Source organism: Natator depressus, chromosome 13 (assembly GCF_965152275.1).
Source record: "Natator depressus isolate rNatDep1 chromosome 13, rNatDep2.hap1, whole genome shotgun sequence".
Lineage (NCBI taxonomy): Eukaryota > Metazoa > Chordata > Testudines > Cheloniidae > Natator > Natator depressus.
Genome location: NC_134246.1, coordinates 34,522,538 through 34,538,363, shown reverse-complemented (window position 1 = coordinate 34,538,363; position 15,826 = coordinate 34,522,538). Strand labels below are relative to the sequence as shown.

The 15,826-nt window shown below is 60.1% G+C and overlaps 1 protein-coding gene across 1 annotated transcript; it reads left to right on the top strand.

Annotated features, from left to right (window-relative positions):
* The first annotated feature begins 12,567 nt into the window (after window positions 1-12,567).
* Window positions 12,568-15,239, top strand: LOC141997502 (uncharacterized). The gene is made up of 2 exons (XM_074969880.1): window positions 12,568-12,658; window positions 13,391-15,239. The coding sequence occupies exon 2, from the start codon at window positions 13,411-13,413 to the stop codon at window positions 14,782-14,784; it is 1,374 nt and encodes a 457-aa protein (XP_074825981.1). The 5' UTR covers window positions 12,568-12,658; window positions 13,391-13,410; the 3' UTR covers window positions 14,785-15,239.
* The last annotated feature ends 587 nt before the right edge of the window (window positions 15,240-15,826 follow it).

Here is a 15,826-nt window from a genome sequence, read left to right as displayed (position 1 = left end):
AGGGTTTCTTCAGGTATGTTGGCAACAAGAAGAAAGCCAAGGAAAGTGTGGGCCCCTTACTGAATGAGGGAGGCAACCTAGTGACAGAGGATGTGGAAAAAGCTAATGTGCTCAATGCTTTTTTTGCCTCTGTCTTCACTAACAAGGACAGCTCCCAGACTGCTGCGCTGGGCATCGCAACATGGGGAATAGATGGCCAGCCCTCTGTGGAGAAAGAGGTGGTTAGGGACTATTTAGAAAAGCTGGACGTGCACAAGTCCATGGGGCCGGACGAGTTGCATCCGAGAGTGCTAAAGGAATTGGCGGATGTGATTGCAGAGCCATTGGCTATTCTCTTTGAAAACTCGTGGCGAACGGGGGAAGTCCCAGATGACTGGAAAAAGGCTAATGTAGTGCCAATCTTTAAAAAAGGGAAGAAGGAGGATCCTGGGAACTACAGGCCAGTCAGCCTCACCTCAGTCCCCGGAAAAATCATGGAGCAGGTCCTCAAGGAATCAATCCTGAAGCACTTACATGAGAGGAAAGTGATCAGGAACAGTCAGCATGGATTCACCAAGGGAAGGTCATGCCTGACTAATCTAATGGCCTTCTGTGATGAGATTACTGATTCTGTGGATGAAGGGAAAGCAGTGGATGTATTGTTTCTTGACTTTAGCAAAGCTTTTGACACGGTCTCCCACAGTATTCTTGTCAGCAAGTTAAAGAAGTATGGGCTGGATGAATGTACTATAAGGTGGGTAGAAAGTTGGCTAGATTGTCGGGCTCAACGGGTAGTGATCAATGGCTCCATGTCTAGTTGGCAGCCGGTGTCAAGTGGAGTGCCCCAGGGGTCGGTCCTGGGGCCGGTTTTGTTCAATATCTTCATCTATGATCTGAAAGATGGTGTGGATTGCACTCTCAGCAAATTTGCGGATGATACTAAACTGGGAGGAGAGGTAGATACGCTGGAGGGCAGAGATAGGATACAGAGGGACCTAGACAAATTGGAGGATTGGGCCAAAAGAAACCTGATGAGGTTCAATAAGGATAAGTGCAGGGTCCTGCACTTAGGACGGAAGAACCCAATGCACAGCTACAGACTAGGGACTGAATGGCTAGGCAGCAGTTCTGTGGAAAAGGACCTAGGGGTTACAGTGGACGAGAAGCTGGATATGAGTCAGCAGTGTGCCCTTGTTGCCAAGAAGGCCAATGGCATTTTGGGATGTATAAGTAGGGGCATAGCGAGCAGATCGAGGGATGTGATCGTTCCCCTCTCTTCGACATTGGTGAGGCCTCATCTGGAGTACTGTGTCCAGTTTTGGGCCCCACACTACAAGAAGGATGTGGATAAATTGGAGAGAGTCCAGCGAAGGGCAACAAAAATGATTAGGGGTCTGGAACACATGACTTATGAGGAGAGGCTGAGGGAACTGGGATTGTTTAGTCTGCGGAAGAGAAGAATGAGGGGGGATTTGATAGCTGCTTTCAACTACCTGAGAGGTGGTTCCAGAGAGGATGGTTCTAGACTATTCTCAGTGGTAGAAGAGGACAGGACAAGGAGTAATGGTCTCAAGTTGCAGTGGGGGAGGTTTAGCTTTTTCACTAGGAGGGTGGTGAAATACTGGAATGCGTTACCTAGGGAGATGGTAGAATCTCCTTCCTTGGAAGTTTTTAAGGTCAGGCTTGACAAAGCCCTGGCTGGGATGGTTTAGTTGGGGATCAGTCCTGCTTTGAGCAGGGGGTTGGAGTAGATGACCTCCTGAGGTCCCTTCCAACCCTGATATTCTATGATTCTATGATTCTCCCAGCCCTCGCGATGCACCACGTAATGCTGGCGCACCGAGCAAAACACCGCTTCCCAGCCATGCAGCTCCGCAGGGCTGGCCACTGCTGGGAAGGTCAGGATTCCCCACTGGGGACAGGCCCGGAATCCATAGCCGGCCTCCTTCAGGCGTCCCTTGAACTCCCGCCGCACAGCTGCGCTCTCGTCCACATAGCGGAGGAAGAGGGGGTGCTCTGGCCAGCAGAACCCCAAGGCCTCTGCGGGGAGAGAGAAGAACGGCTGGGACCCATCAGGGAGCCGGGAGGGGCCTGGACCTGGGAGGTCAGGCATCCGACTGCCATGGATTGTACAATGGGAGGAGGAATCAAGCTATATGGGGGGGTTAGATACACTTGAGTCCTTCTGAGATACCTCAAATGGCGCTGGGGGGCTCAGCTCTCCCCCCAGCTTGCAGGGCTGGCTCCAGGGCGGCGCTAGGGGTGCTGTGCTACAGGGAGTGGGGTGGGGGCTCAGCAGGGGGCACTCTCCCCCAGCAGTCAGTGCTGGTCCCATTGTTTCGCTAGGGGGCGCTGTGTTGCCGGGAGCAGGGTGGAACTCAGCACTTTCCCCTGGCAGACAGGGCTGGCCCCGTGGCAACACTAGGGGGCGCTGTGCTGCAGGGAGCAGGACTTCAGCAGGGGGCGCTCTCCCCCCAGCAGTCAGGGCTGTGGTGGCGATGCAGCATTTCAATATGGCTGGCCCTGGTGATTTGGGGAACTGGGGACATGCCTCCCTTCGGCAACCCCAGCAAGAGGCTGGCAGCTGCTGCCTTTGACGACTCCCAGCTGCCTGAGTCATGCTGCTGGTGCATGGCACCCACCCACCTGCCTTCTACTTAAGGTGGTGGGAGGCCAAGAGGGCTGCGAGTGTGGGGGTCCACAGCAGCAGGGGTTGCTGCTGGTCCTGACAGGGGCGAGGCACAAGGAGCCATTGGATTGGAGCTCCAGGACCAGCCCAGGAGGGCGGGCTCTGACCTCCGGCCCAGAGAATGCTTCCGGGCGGTGGGGAAACTGAGGCAGGGCTGTGCATATTACTGTGGGTATGGCTGTAAGTCGTACTGGAGTTGGGGGCCCATCAACTATCATGGGCCCCTGACCGTAACCCTCAGTGCCCCATGGCTGGAGAGACTTGGGGGTTGGCGCTGCTCCTGGGGGCCCCATTTCTGAGAAGCACCAGGGAGCGGGGCCTGCGCCGGAGAAGTCAAGCGAAGAGACAGCCTGGGGTGCAAACCTCAGACCTAGCCACCGTGGCAGCTCCACCAGGGGGCGCTCTGGCACAGGCCCTGGAACGCAGGAAACGGCAAGGGGTCACCGGTATCACACTCAGCTTACCAGCCCGGGTGCTGGGATCTTCAGCCACCTGCCAAGGAATGCAAGAAAGGGGTCAGTTTATTTATGAGCCATGCCCCTCCCAGAGCCGGGTATAGAACCCGGGAGTCCTGACTCCCAGCCTGCCCCCCCAGAACTCTAACCCTTAGATCCCACTCTCCCCCTCCAAAGCCAGGGATGGAACCCAGGAGTCATGCCCTGCACCTCCCGCCGCCACGCCCGCCTGGTGACCTGCCCCGTTTACCAGGCGAGGAGCCGGCAGCCCCAGCGGGTGGACAATTTGCACCAGTTTCATCCACGTGTTGGGCTGGTGCTCCAGGAAGCAGCTGATTTCCTCCAGCATGGCCGGCAGGGTCTGACCAGCCCCCAGCAGTGGGAAGGACACGGACTCCAGGAACATGCCGTACACGGAACAGAGGCAGCATCGCATCATCTGGTGCATGACCTGCGGGGACCGAGAACAACGGGGGGATATATTATGGGAATATGTAAGAAGATTCTCCTATCTATCTATCTATCTATCTATCTATCTATCTATCTATCTATCTATCTATCTATCTATCAGAGAGGTAAGCCGATATTCCTTCAGCAAGGCCTCCAGTTCTGGAAGTGGGAACTCGAGGAGAGAGGAGACAGACGAGCGATGTCTGTCCATTATGGGCACCTAGCTGGCGACAGAGGCTGAGAAACATAAGGTATTTAGGATTCTCAGCTATCTTAGTTTCGAGGATGACCTAACACCGTTTTTCCCCCGGCTTGGTTAACCCGTAAGAACTCCCGGGCTTTTCTCCCCTGGAAGTTTCTATGGATGCCAGGGAAACCAGGAGCCCACTGGCAAGTTCTTTTGGTTTTCAAGACATATTTTTGCTTTTCGGAAACTGCCCATGGCAACGGCTTCAGTAAAAAGTTTCATTTTTGGCAGGGAAAAATTAGTTTTCAGAAACTGCTTCCAGCAAACCAGCTGCTTTTCAGTAACATCTCTGGGGGCTTAGCACAAACGTTCAGTTTACGAAACCTGCTGATGCTAAAACAAAATGGTAAAACAATGGCTATTAGCCAGGATGGGCAGGGACAGGGTCCCTAGCCTCTGTTTGCCAGAAGCTGGGAATGGGCGACAGGGGATAGATCACTTGATGATGACCTGTTCTGTTCATTCCCTCTGGGGCACCTGGCATTGGCCACTGTTGGAAGACAGGATACTGGGCTGGATGGACCTTTGATCTGACCCAGTATGGCCGTTCTTATGTTCTTGTGTTCAGGTTTTGGCCAAAATTTTCAGTTTGGGGGGAAAAATCCATTTTGGGGGAAGAAAGACTTTCCGATTTTCCTAGGACTTAGAGAAAAGATTCTGAATTTCCCTAACAAACCAGATATGCAAAAAGAAAAGGAGTACTTGTGGCACCTTAGAGACTAACCAATTTATTTGAGCATGAGCTTTCGTGAGCTACAGCTCACTTTATCGGATGCATCCGATGAAGTGAGCTGTAGCTCACGAAAGCTCATACTCAAATAAATTGGTTAGTCTCTAAGGTGCCACAAGTCCTCCTTTTCTTTTTGCGAATACAGACTAACATGGCTGTTACTCTGAAACCAGATATGGTGGACAGAAAATGTTTGCCACAACTTTACAGTTTATGGGCTTTTCTATGAAAACTAAAATACATCAATTTCTCCAGGACGCTGTTTGGTTACTCTATGTTCCATTCTATGCATCCGATGAAGTGAGCTGTAGCCCACAAAAGCTTATGCTCTAATAAATTGGTTAGTCTCTAAGGTGCCACAAGTACTCCTGTTCTTTTTGCTCTAGTGAGTGATATTCGTAAAGGCCCGGTGTACCAAGGGGTTTAGGAGCCTAAAGATAGAGTGGCGCCTCATCGGCTCTTTAGATGTGCTAAGGCCTGTCTAGGCACCTAAACTCCTTGGTACGTCCTGTCCCAGGCATCTAGTGGTGCTGCGTAGCAGAGGGAGAGGGGAGATCTAGGGGCTGCAGCAGGGATCCGTGGGGTACAGGGTGCCCCCCCTTTTACCTCAGGTGCCCCCTGCTGCTGCAGTGCCTCGCCATCCAGCTGCACAAGGTACAGCACTTTGCAGTGGAGATCCGGGAGGGCCGTGCCCAGCACTGTCAGCACCTTCCCCGGCTGGAGCTCCCTGCTGTGGCCTGCAGCTCCCAGCGCCCTCTCGGCCAGGGCCCGGACCTCCTGAGGGCACCATTCCAGCCCATCTGTCTCCAGCACCACCGGCAGCACCACCGCATCTGTCTGTCTCCAACACAGAGCCAAGGAGCATGAACAGACGCTCGGACCACCTCCTTGGGGGCTCACCGCTCCCCCCTCTGGGCCTGGGGACAACAGCCCCGGGGGGCTCCAAACAAGATGAGCCCTAGAGAGACTGTCTTCCTACAGAGCAGCTGGGAGAGAAGGTGCTAGGGATAGAACCCAGGAGTCCTGGCTCCCAGCCCCCGCTCTAACCAAGGTACTGACCTTCTGGCTGGCGAGGGACCCGCTGACCACCTGGGTGCTGACTTTCTCCTGGGCCCGGAGGACATTCCCCAGCAGCTCCTGCCAGCTCTCGCCAGGCGGCCACTGCTTGGCACATGCCCCATGGAAGGTGGCCACCAGGGCCCCGTCGGCAGCCACCATGGAGACACTGCTCAGGGGGGCGGCGGGATGGCCTCGGGCAAAGGTGTCGATGGCCTCAGCCACAGCCTCCACCAGGCACGCGCCTTCCAAGTCCATGCAGATGGCCACAGAGGTGCCCGGGCCACGGCCTCCAGGGTCAGCAGCACCACCCCGGCTGCCGGTCCCATGGCCCCTGGCGGGGAGCAGACCTCCAGGCAGGTGTGAGGAGCCCCTCGCCGGCTCAGCACCCTCCAGGTCACCACACTAGCCCCGCTGTCCGGGCCGGACTCGCCACCAAGCCTCTCCACAGCGCCCGCCCGGAGCCCGGTGCCGTCTCCCTCCCGAGGAACAGGCTGAGCCCTGGGCATGGCCGGAAGAACCAGCCCATTGAGGGCACTGCCCTGCCCATCAGGATCAGCAGCTCACTGATGGCCACCTTGGCGGCCAGCACTGCCTCCTGGGGACCGGAGAGGGCCAGGATGCCGGTGTAAGCAGTGTCAGGATGAGCTCCACCCTGACATCTGGTGGTGAGGTGTGGCAAGTTGTGGAAAAAAACTTCAGGGGCCAATCTCATTTGCATAGGCACACCCACCCCGCCTAGACTGAGGCCATAGCTGCCCAAATGGTCACTTTGGCTGCTGTGGGATCCCCAGTGTCTCTGTTACTGGGGCAGGAAGCATAAATTGTTATTACCCTGATTATGGGAACTGTGCTTGGAACTGTACTTGGCCTTTTGTTATGGTGGAGGGACTCACCATCAACTAAGTAGCACTCGCTAGGCAAGGGTCATGGGTTCCAAAACTCTGTGAATTGAGAGAGGTTGGGGCTAAGTATTAGTGCTTGGTGGCATGGGCCCCCTTGGTGAAGGCCTTACATGCTAATTGCATTTCTTCCTCTCTCCACTGTGGAATATCAGAGCTAATTTTGATTCCATTAGGAGCCTAGTTACAGGCTGCTGAGCTCACTTTGGGCTAATGGTGCACCAGCACTGAGGCTCCCCTACTACAAGCTGAATTCACCAAAGAGCTGAACTGACTAAGAGCTGAAATCACTGAGCATTGTGTTAAGTAGTGGGGGAGCCTGAAGATATATTGTGGAGCAGTTTGCGGGATGGCTGGAGTGCCTTGTGGACAGGCTGGGGGAGCAGTTTGTGGGACGGCGGGAGCTGCTGGTGGGATGCGGAGCAGTTTGTGGGACGGCGGGAGCTGCTGGTGGGGAGCGGAGCTGAGCAAAGGAGTTTGTGGGGCGGCTGGCGGAGCAGAGCGAAGGCCTATGGAGCTGTGGGGTGGTCAGCTTCAGATCATGTAAGGTGCCTCTTACCCCCGTCCCATCTCCACCCAGGCTGGGAGGTAAAGCTCTGCAGATAAACTTTCGAACTCTGGGGCTGCCCTGACCAGGGACAGAGACTTTTGGGTCATTGGACTTTTGGGACTTTGGGTGATTTGGGGTTGCTGGACTCAAGAACCAAAGGGAAAGGGGCATGCCCCAATTTGCTTGGGGTGGGTTTTTTTGCTCATGGGTTGTGTTATGAATCCTGTTGGTGGTGTTTCCCCAACATAATGCCACATTGTTTCTCTCTGTTATTAAAAGGCTTTTTGCTACACTCAGACTATGTACTTGCGAGAGGGGAAGTATTGCCTCTTGGAGGCGCCCAGCGGGGGTGGTATATATTTGTCCCAGGTCACTGGGTGGGGGCTCCAGCCGGTTTGCATTGTGTTATTGGAATGGATCCCCTAGATATTGAACCCGGCCCTTGTTGCTGCCAACTCTGACGGGCAGAAGGGTTACACCGGCATCCCCCTGGCAGTGCCCTCTGGCCATCACCTGCCAGAGGGAGGTTGCCAGGACCCCCGAAAGCTGCTCCCACAGGTCCATCTCTGGCAGCGTGATGAACAAGGTCTCTGTGCATCGGTCTCCCAGGGAAGCTCCCTGTGGGCCCCGGTGGGGGGTTGGCTCCGTCCTCGCCACAGGCCCCTCAGGGCACAGCTTGGCCCCCTCCCGGGCCTTGGTGTCGCTGGTGGGGGGCTGGAGGCACCTCCCAGCTCTGCCCCCGAGGGCCACCGGTGCACCAAGCTTGCTTGAGAGTCGTCCCCAGACAGCCAAGACAGGTCCCATTGTGGCTCGGAGCGCCCGGCAGGTTGACAGCGCGGCCCGCAGCAGCGGAGAGGGGCCAGGCACAGCTCAGGGCCCACGCCTGGTCTTGGAGCTCTGCTAGAGACAGTGCCGGGTGGTGGTTAGAGCGGGCACCAGCAGCCTGGACACCTGGGTTCTATTCTGGGCTCAGGAAGAGGAGTGGGGGTCTAGTGGTTCAAGGAGGGGAGCTGCAATCCAGGACTCCTGGGTTCTATCCCTGATTCTGGGAGTGTAGTGGGTCTAGTGGTTAGAGCGGGGGGAGTTGGGAGCCAGGACTCCTGGGTTCTGTCCCCGAGTGTGGGAGGGGAGTGGGGTCTAGTGGTTAGAGCAGGGGTGGGGGGCTGGGAGCACGAGGAGAGATGTCCCCTCCACAGGGTGCTGACCAGCCAGTGCCACCTCTGCCCTGGGCCTGAAATGGGTGGCCAGTGCCAACCCCAGCGCTGTGCCTGGCCCCTGGCTGTGCCAGCAGCCCCTAACGGATGCTCCACTGCTCCATGGGTACCAATCCCCCTCCACCCCGGGCGCTCCCATATACCTGCTGCACCAGCCTCTGCCCGCACGGCCCTCTCTGGGCTCGCACACCTCCCCAGCTGGGCAGAGGAGCTGCCAGGGCAGATTGAAACCTCCCTGGTTGCCCGGCTGGGGAGTGAAGGTTCCCCCACCTGGGTTTCACTTTCCATTCCTCCCCAGTGCTGGTGAGTTTCATTCTCGTGGGTGGGGTGGGGAGGCCTTGGCCCCGGCCCCGGGAGAAGCCACACGTCTGAGGTGGAGCTGGAGAGGCCAGGGGCTCCGGGAAGCCAAGTGGAGGGATCACCCGCCGGGCTGGGCACATCCAGAGCAAATCTGGACAATGGGCCAAAGGGTGTAGCTGAAATCTGTCTGCAGAGCGACTCACAAATGCCAGCCAGATCTCCTTGTGCACAGGACTGAACGCTGATCTCAGGCCTCCGGGGTCAAGCCAGAGTTACTCCCGACAGCAGTGGGACAGGGCTGGATTCTGCTCCCAGCCCTGTGGCCTCAATCCGGAGTCACGCCCTGCCTGCAATGGGGTCACTCCATTGGAGGCAATGGGGCCAGGTGCCCAGGTGGTGGATTGTGGCCAGTGCAGCATTTCAGCCAATAGGGTGATGCTGGTTTGTACCAGCAGCTGGCCAGCCACGCATGCCGGGGGTGTTTTGGGGGGCATGCGCGCTGGAGCAGGGGATGGGGAAGGAAGCTGGGGAAGTCAGCTGGGCAGTTGCAGGTGGATGGATGTGCCAGAGCTGGGCCGGATTTATTGCCCACAACCTGGGGGGGTGCGGGGGGAGGGGAGGTGGGGGTCATCCTATCCCTGTGCAGTGTTATATGTGGCTGTTCCCCAGGTGCCCCATCCCAGAGCTGGCTGCATCTCAGGGGCAGGTGTCCCATCCTCTCTCCTGGGCTACATTTGCCATACCCACCGCCCTCCACACCCAGCAGGCAGGGCCCAAGGAGGGAGCTATCAGCCAGGCTCAGAGGGGGAATTTTGGGCCATTGGTGTCACTCGGATCAGGAGCAGCCCTCTGGCACTGCCCCCTTCTGGTATTATGTGTGGACCCCAGCAGCTGGACCCCAATACCCTATAGGCCACCAGCCAATGCCAGGGATCCATGTGGTATTACTCTAATGCAGGAGAGGAGAGCCCGTAGGTGTTAGGGGGAAATCAGTCTGTGTGACTGTGGAACTCACTGCTACTCGTGTCTGGGACGGTGGAGGGGCAGGGTGCAGACCGTGTGTGGAAAGGGGCTATGCTGAGCAGGAATCACAGCCCACCAAGCCACCCTGAGTCCCCTGCGCTGTCCCCTTGCTTGGGATTCCTGCGTGAGGGTGGTTCACCCCATGCTGAAATGCAGCTAGCTCTGGGGTGGGGCAGCTGGGGAACAGCTGCACATAACACCACACAGAGATTCCCCAGGTTGGGAATTGAAAGAGATGGTCTGGCTGGGCTCTGCCCACTAATTCACCTCCCCCTTCCAGCCAGCGGTCACATGGGGCATTTCAATTGCTTCCCAAAAGCTCTTTGAGCCCTGTCTGAACTGCCCGCTGGGTGCAGCTTACATCTCCCCGGAATAAATATTCGCCAAGAGCCCCGGGCAGATCTCCACCCAGGGGCAGGTTTCAACTTGCAACCTCCGTGCCATGGCCCCCACCATGCCAGGAGCAATGCCCGGGTTTCCTCCTCAACTCCCAGCCCAGCAATGCTGGGAAAAGCTTGGGAATGTAAGAGAAGCTGGTTTTGTGGGGCGGGGCTGCAGTTCAGGCACCACCTGGGCAAATGGCCCCAATTGGGCTCATGCACCAGACCCAGTGCCCCCAAGATATGCGCCAAGGTTCCAGGTAATGGGGATTCGAAAGCTGCTCTGAAGCGGATCTGGCACCTGCCCCAGCCCCACAGGCAGAGATCTGGCTGGGTAGCCAACAACCCCTCCCTCCAGGGACCCCTACAGCTCAGCCCACAGGGAGGCAGATTGGGTCTCAGTCCGGCTGCCCCAGTCCCCAGGCTCAGCACCCCTCAGGCCCACCACCGCCTTGGGTCCTGGATTCGGCCCGGGGCACAGCTCTGGTCTCGGCGAAGCTGGTTTAGCAGGAGGCGCCAGTCTCCTGCGCCCATGGCTTGCCCAGTGCCAATCCCTATGGGGGGAGGGAATTAGGTGGCTCAGTGACCCAGGGATGCCCTGAGTGGCTAGTACTCTCCCTGCCCCCAGGGATGGGCAACCCCCCGGCCCCGCTGCTACATAACCTGTGTCCCAGGCTCCTCTGCACTTCGTCCCCAAAATCCACTCTAGGCTTTGGGATCCAATGGAAGTTGAGGCTGGGCACCAAGACTCCTGGGTTCTATGCCAACTCTGGGAGGGGAGTGGGGTCTAGTGGTTAGAGTGGGGGGGGGCCCGGGAGCCAGGACTCCTGGGTTCTATCCTGGCTCAGGGAGGAGAGTGAGGTGCAGTGGCTAGAGTGGGGGGGCTGGGTGAGTTGGCATCTCCCTTCGAGCCCCTGTGCCGTGACTGAATCCCACCCCGAACCTGCAATGTGAAGAGAGGTGTCCTGGAAAGACACACCCTAACCCTAATAGGAAAGTGGCCAAGAACTATCACTCCCAGCATCCCTGCTGCTGGTGGACTACTCCTCCCAGCATGCCGTGGATGGGCTAGGCTGGCCATTAACCCTTTGTTCATCGCAGCCCAGAGGGGAATGGGTTGGACTATGGGAAGAACTGTGAGTAGCAACTTTCCTGCACTGCTGTCATCTCCGTGCACACACACCCAGCTCTCCGTAATCCGCATCTACACGTAGTTCAGGCTGCTTGGCAGCAGATTGTCCCTTTGCAGAATGCTGAAGCATGCCAAACGAAACCTGGCCAAAGCAGGAAATGCACCGTTAAGGGTGCCTGCGTCACCTTAACTCTGCCCTCATTCTGTGACTCCCCATGAACACAGGTAGTGTAGTGCTCCACCATGAGCCCCGTGGTGGCTGAGATGCACAAAGCTCTTCCCCTCCTTTCCCAGCCCCCTTGTGCCCCCAAGAGTCCAGGAACATGGTGAAGAGACCAAAAGCTTGCCCACCCCACCTTCCTTCCAGCCCCCTGGAGCAGGCCGTCGCAATGGGGGTTATGTGGCCGCAGTCCAGGCGGTGGGCAGCCTCACGCTAGCAGGTGGCAGCAGTTGTTGGTGAGATGAGGATGGTAAATTGCTGGAAAACCCAGCCTAGCATGGGGACTTCAGGGCCCTTCAACAGGCAGGCTGGGAGGAAAGGGCACTGGGGGAGGGGCCAGAAAGGGGTGAAGGGGGCCCTGAATCCCCGCACACACAGGTCGGGGGGCAGGGAGAGGGGCTCTGTCCCACCTAGGGGCTGGACCCCTCAGATCTGGGAGCACACACAGGAGCAGAGAGCAAGTGGGGCTGACAGTTGCCCCTTCTCCTGTTCTCCCCAGTGTCCCCTCCCCAACACCTCCAATCCCAACCTCTCTCCCCTCCCCTGCCACCCAACCCCATTTATCTCCCTCCCCATAGCCCCCCTCTCCTCACTGCAGCCCCAAATCCCTCTCCTCCTGTTCCCTACCCCCTGCTCCCAATGCCCCTCCCCTCCCAGGATCCACTCACAGGGAGATTTTTCCCCAAATACTTTGGGGAGTGCAGGAAGAGGGATGTTGGGGTACAGTGGCAGAGCTGGGGATACAGCGGTGGGGGGGTCCATGAGAAGAGCTGGGGTGCACTTGCAGGGCTGGGATACAGAGTGGCTGGGGGTGCAGGGGCTGAGCTGTGAAGTAGGTTGGGGTGTAGCCAGGGGCAGGTCTGGGGGTGCATGGGGAGCAATGGGGGTACAGCGTCTGGGGGTGCACAGAGGGAGCTGAGGTGAAGAGGGACTGGATGCGCTGGTAGGATTGGGATACAGAGGGGCTGGGATGCAGGGGCAGAACTGGGGGTGCAGGGTCTGGGGTTACCTGGGGATAGCTGGGGTGTACTGGCAGGGCTGCGATACTGAGGGGCTGGAGTGCACAGCAGAGCTGGGGGTATGGGATGGGGGGTGCACAGTTGGGGTGCACGGGGAGCTGGGGATACAGGGTCTGAAGGTGCACAGGGAGAGCTGGGGTGCAATGGCAGGTCTGGGGGTACAGGGCCATACACCCTCCCAGCACAGGAGCGGGGAGGCCCCGCGGGGCATGCCGGGAGCTGCAGTCCCGCGCGGGGCATGCCGGGAGTAGTAGTCTGGCCCGGGGACACTGGCTCTGAGCGGTGTCCGAGCGGAGCGCGGCGCCCCCTGCGGTAAGAGCTGAGCCGGGCCAGCGCTGTGGGGGTGGGGGCCGCTTCGGCTGCTGGGCTCGGAACTCAGGAGTCCGGCCCCCTCCCCCGCCAGCCGCTAGTCCCCGGGCTGGGCTCGGAACCCAAGAGTCCGGCCCCCTCCCCCGCCAACCACCAGTCCCCGGGCTGGGCTCGGAACCCAGGAGTCCGGCCCCCTCCTCTGCCAGCCACTAGTCCCCGGGCTGGGCTCGGAACCCAGGAGTCCGGCCCCCTCCCCCGCCAGCCACCAGACCCCGGCCTGGGCTCGGAACCCAGGAGTCCCGCCCCCTCCCCCGCCAGCCACCAGACTCCGGGCTGGGCTCGGAACCCAGGAGTCCGGCCCCCTCCCCCGCCAGCCACTAGACCCCGGGCTGGGCTCGGAACCCAGGAGTCCGGCCCCCTCCCCCGCCAGCCACTAGACCCCCCTCCCCGGGCTGGGCGCAAAACACAGGAGGCTGGACTCCCAGCCCCACAACGCCCCAAGCTACTAGTCCCCACTCCCCCCCCCCCCCCCGCGCTAGGCTTGGAACACAGGAGTTGGGGTTCCCCCCACCAAAACCACTAGACACCCCCCCCCCGCTTCCCTTCCAGAGCTGGGATAGAACCCAGGAGTCCGGGCTGCCAACTGGCCCACTCTACACCTCCCTCCCCACCCCCAGAGTGGCGACAGGCCGGCCTGGGGTGCTGTCCATCTCCCTGATGTTTCTCCTCCCGCAGGTGCTGGGACGTGGAGCAGGATGGCCCAGGGGACCCCTCCTGTGATGTTGACCCCAGCTGGGCTCGCGTCCCCGCGGCGGGGTGGAGCCAGTGCTCCCCAGCAGGAGGGGGACGGCGGGCACCAGGCTAGTGGAGACGTAGGGCCGGATGTGTGGCGGGAAGAGGCACATGGAGACACGGGGACGCTCTCAGATCTGGGCAGCCGAAGGAAGGGGGACCATGGGAGCCAGGCCATGGGGGAGGGGGAGCAGACGAGGGCCAGGGGACAGGCTGTCCCGGTGCGCCCCCGGCGGTACGGGTGCAGCGTGTGCGGCAAGGCCTTCTCGCAAAGCTCCACGCTGATTGTGCATCGGCGCTCGCACTCGGGCGAGCGCCCCTACGCCTGCGAGGACTGTGGCCGGGCCTTCGCCCAGAGCTCGGGCCTGGCCAAGCACCGGCGGGTACACACGGGCGAGCGCCCCCACCCCTGCCCCGAGTGTGGCCGGCGCTTTGGCAAACGCTCCAACCTGGCAGTGCACCGGCGGGCCCACACCGGTGAGCGCCCCTTCCCCTGTCCCTCCTGCCCCAAGGCCTTCGCCCGGCGCGCCGACCTGGCTGTGCATGGCCGCACCCACACCGGGGAGCGGCCCTACCGCTGCGCCGACTGCGGCAAGGGCTTCAGCACCGGCTCCAACCTGGCGCAGCACCGGCGCACGCACCAGCCCGATCGGCCTTACCGCTGCGCCCAGTGTGGGAAGGGCTTCCCTGGCAGCTCGGAGCTGCTGCGCCACTGGCGCTCCCACACCGGGGAGCGGCCTTACCGCTGTGGCATCTGCGGCCTGGCCTTCGCCCACAGCACGGTGCACCGGCGCCACCAGCGGGCCCACCTGGAGGAATCACCCTACCGCTGTGGAGACTGCGGGCGCAGCTTCGCCCAGCGCTCTGACCTGGTGGTGCACAGCCGCACACACACTGGCGAGCGGCCCTACCGCTGTCCCGACTGCCCCAAGGCCTTCGCCCAGAGCTCCCACCTGGCCACCCACCGGCGCAGCCACACCGGTGAGCGCCCCTACCGCTGCCCTGACTGCCCCAAGGCCTTTGCCCAGAGCTCGGCCCTCACTGTGCACCGGCGCACCCACACCGGCGAGCAGCCCTATGCCTGCGCCGAATGCGGCCGACGCTTCCACCGCAGCTCCAATCTTATCCGTCACCAGCGCACCCATACGGCCGAGCGCCCCTTCGCCTGCCCACAGTGCGGCCGACGCTTCCACCGCCGCTCCAACATGGTGGTGCACCAGCGCACCCATGCCCGGGCCAAGGGGCGCTGCCCACCGGCCACCGGGGATGCTGCCCGCTGGGGGTCCTTGGAGACAGAGAGCCCTAGCCCTGTGTCCTCTGCCACGGGGACTACATAGCCCTGTCCTGGCCCTAGCGCTATGCTTGGACGCTGTGCTCTCCTCAGCCCGTGCCGGGCGCAGCGCCCCCAAAAGGCCCTCAGTGAGGCGGGGCAGGCAGAAGGCTGGCACCAGCCTGGCAGGGAGAGTGCTCGGCACGGCCCCTTTGCCCAGCCACGAGGCCCAGCTGCAGTAGCAGCAGTGAGACGAAGTTGGCCGGGAGCTCAGGGGCCGTGTTTGCACCTCGAGAGCAATTAGCCGGGGAACTGCCCCCTCCATCGCTGGGTGCCGTTACAGCCAGACTGTGCTGGGAGCCAGGCGCTAGCTCCACCACCAGATAGGTGCTGGCCGCTGGGATCTTTGCCAGCTCCCGGCTCTGGAGTTCAGGGCCCAGCTACCGCCGGCACGAGGATGAGGATGGGCTGCGGGCTGCAGGCTGCATGTGGGGAGGAGGGGAAGCTGGGGCTGGGTTCAGATGGGCAGATGCTTCTGTTTTGAAATAAAGCATTTGTACCGTTTTGTGAGACAATCCCTGTTTCCTCAGGGGCCGGGAGCTTGGCCCCAGGGGCCTTCATCCCACTGGGAAGCCACCCTCCCCAATGGTATGTGGTGTCCTACCCACACCTGGGTCACGCCCAGCCTCAGAGCTCATGGGTGGGGAGGAGGGGCAGGACACATGGTCCCAGCATGCACTGTGAGCGTAATGCTCTCCCCTGGTCCGGAGCTCCCAGGTGAGAGGAGGCAAGCTGAAAATCTGGGGGGAGAGGAAGAAGATAATCTGCATGGGGGGAGGAGCAGAAGGGCCCATAGTTGGGACAGGGGGCGGGGGGGGGGGGCTGGTCTGTAGTGGCTTTATGGGCCAGCCTGAAATAGGCTGGATTAGCGAAACTGCCCGAGTCCTGGTCTGGATGAGTTATAATAACCAGACTGGGGCCATCTATACAGGATCTTGGGGAGGGTTCCAGTGATCTGAACTGGGCTACGAGTCCCTGTGGTCCATATGGGACTATATCGGCCCAGGCAGGGGGCTTCATAGATTCCAAGGCCATAAGGGACCATTGTG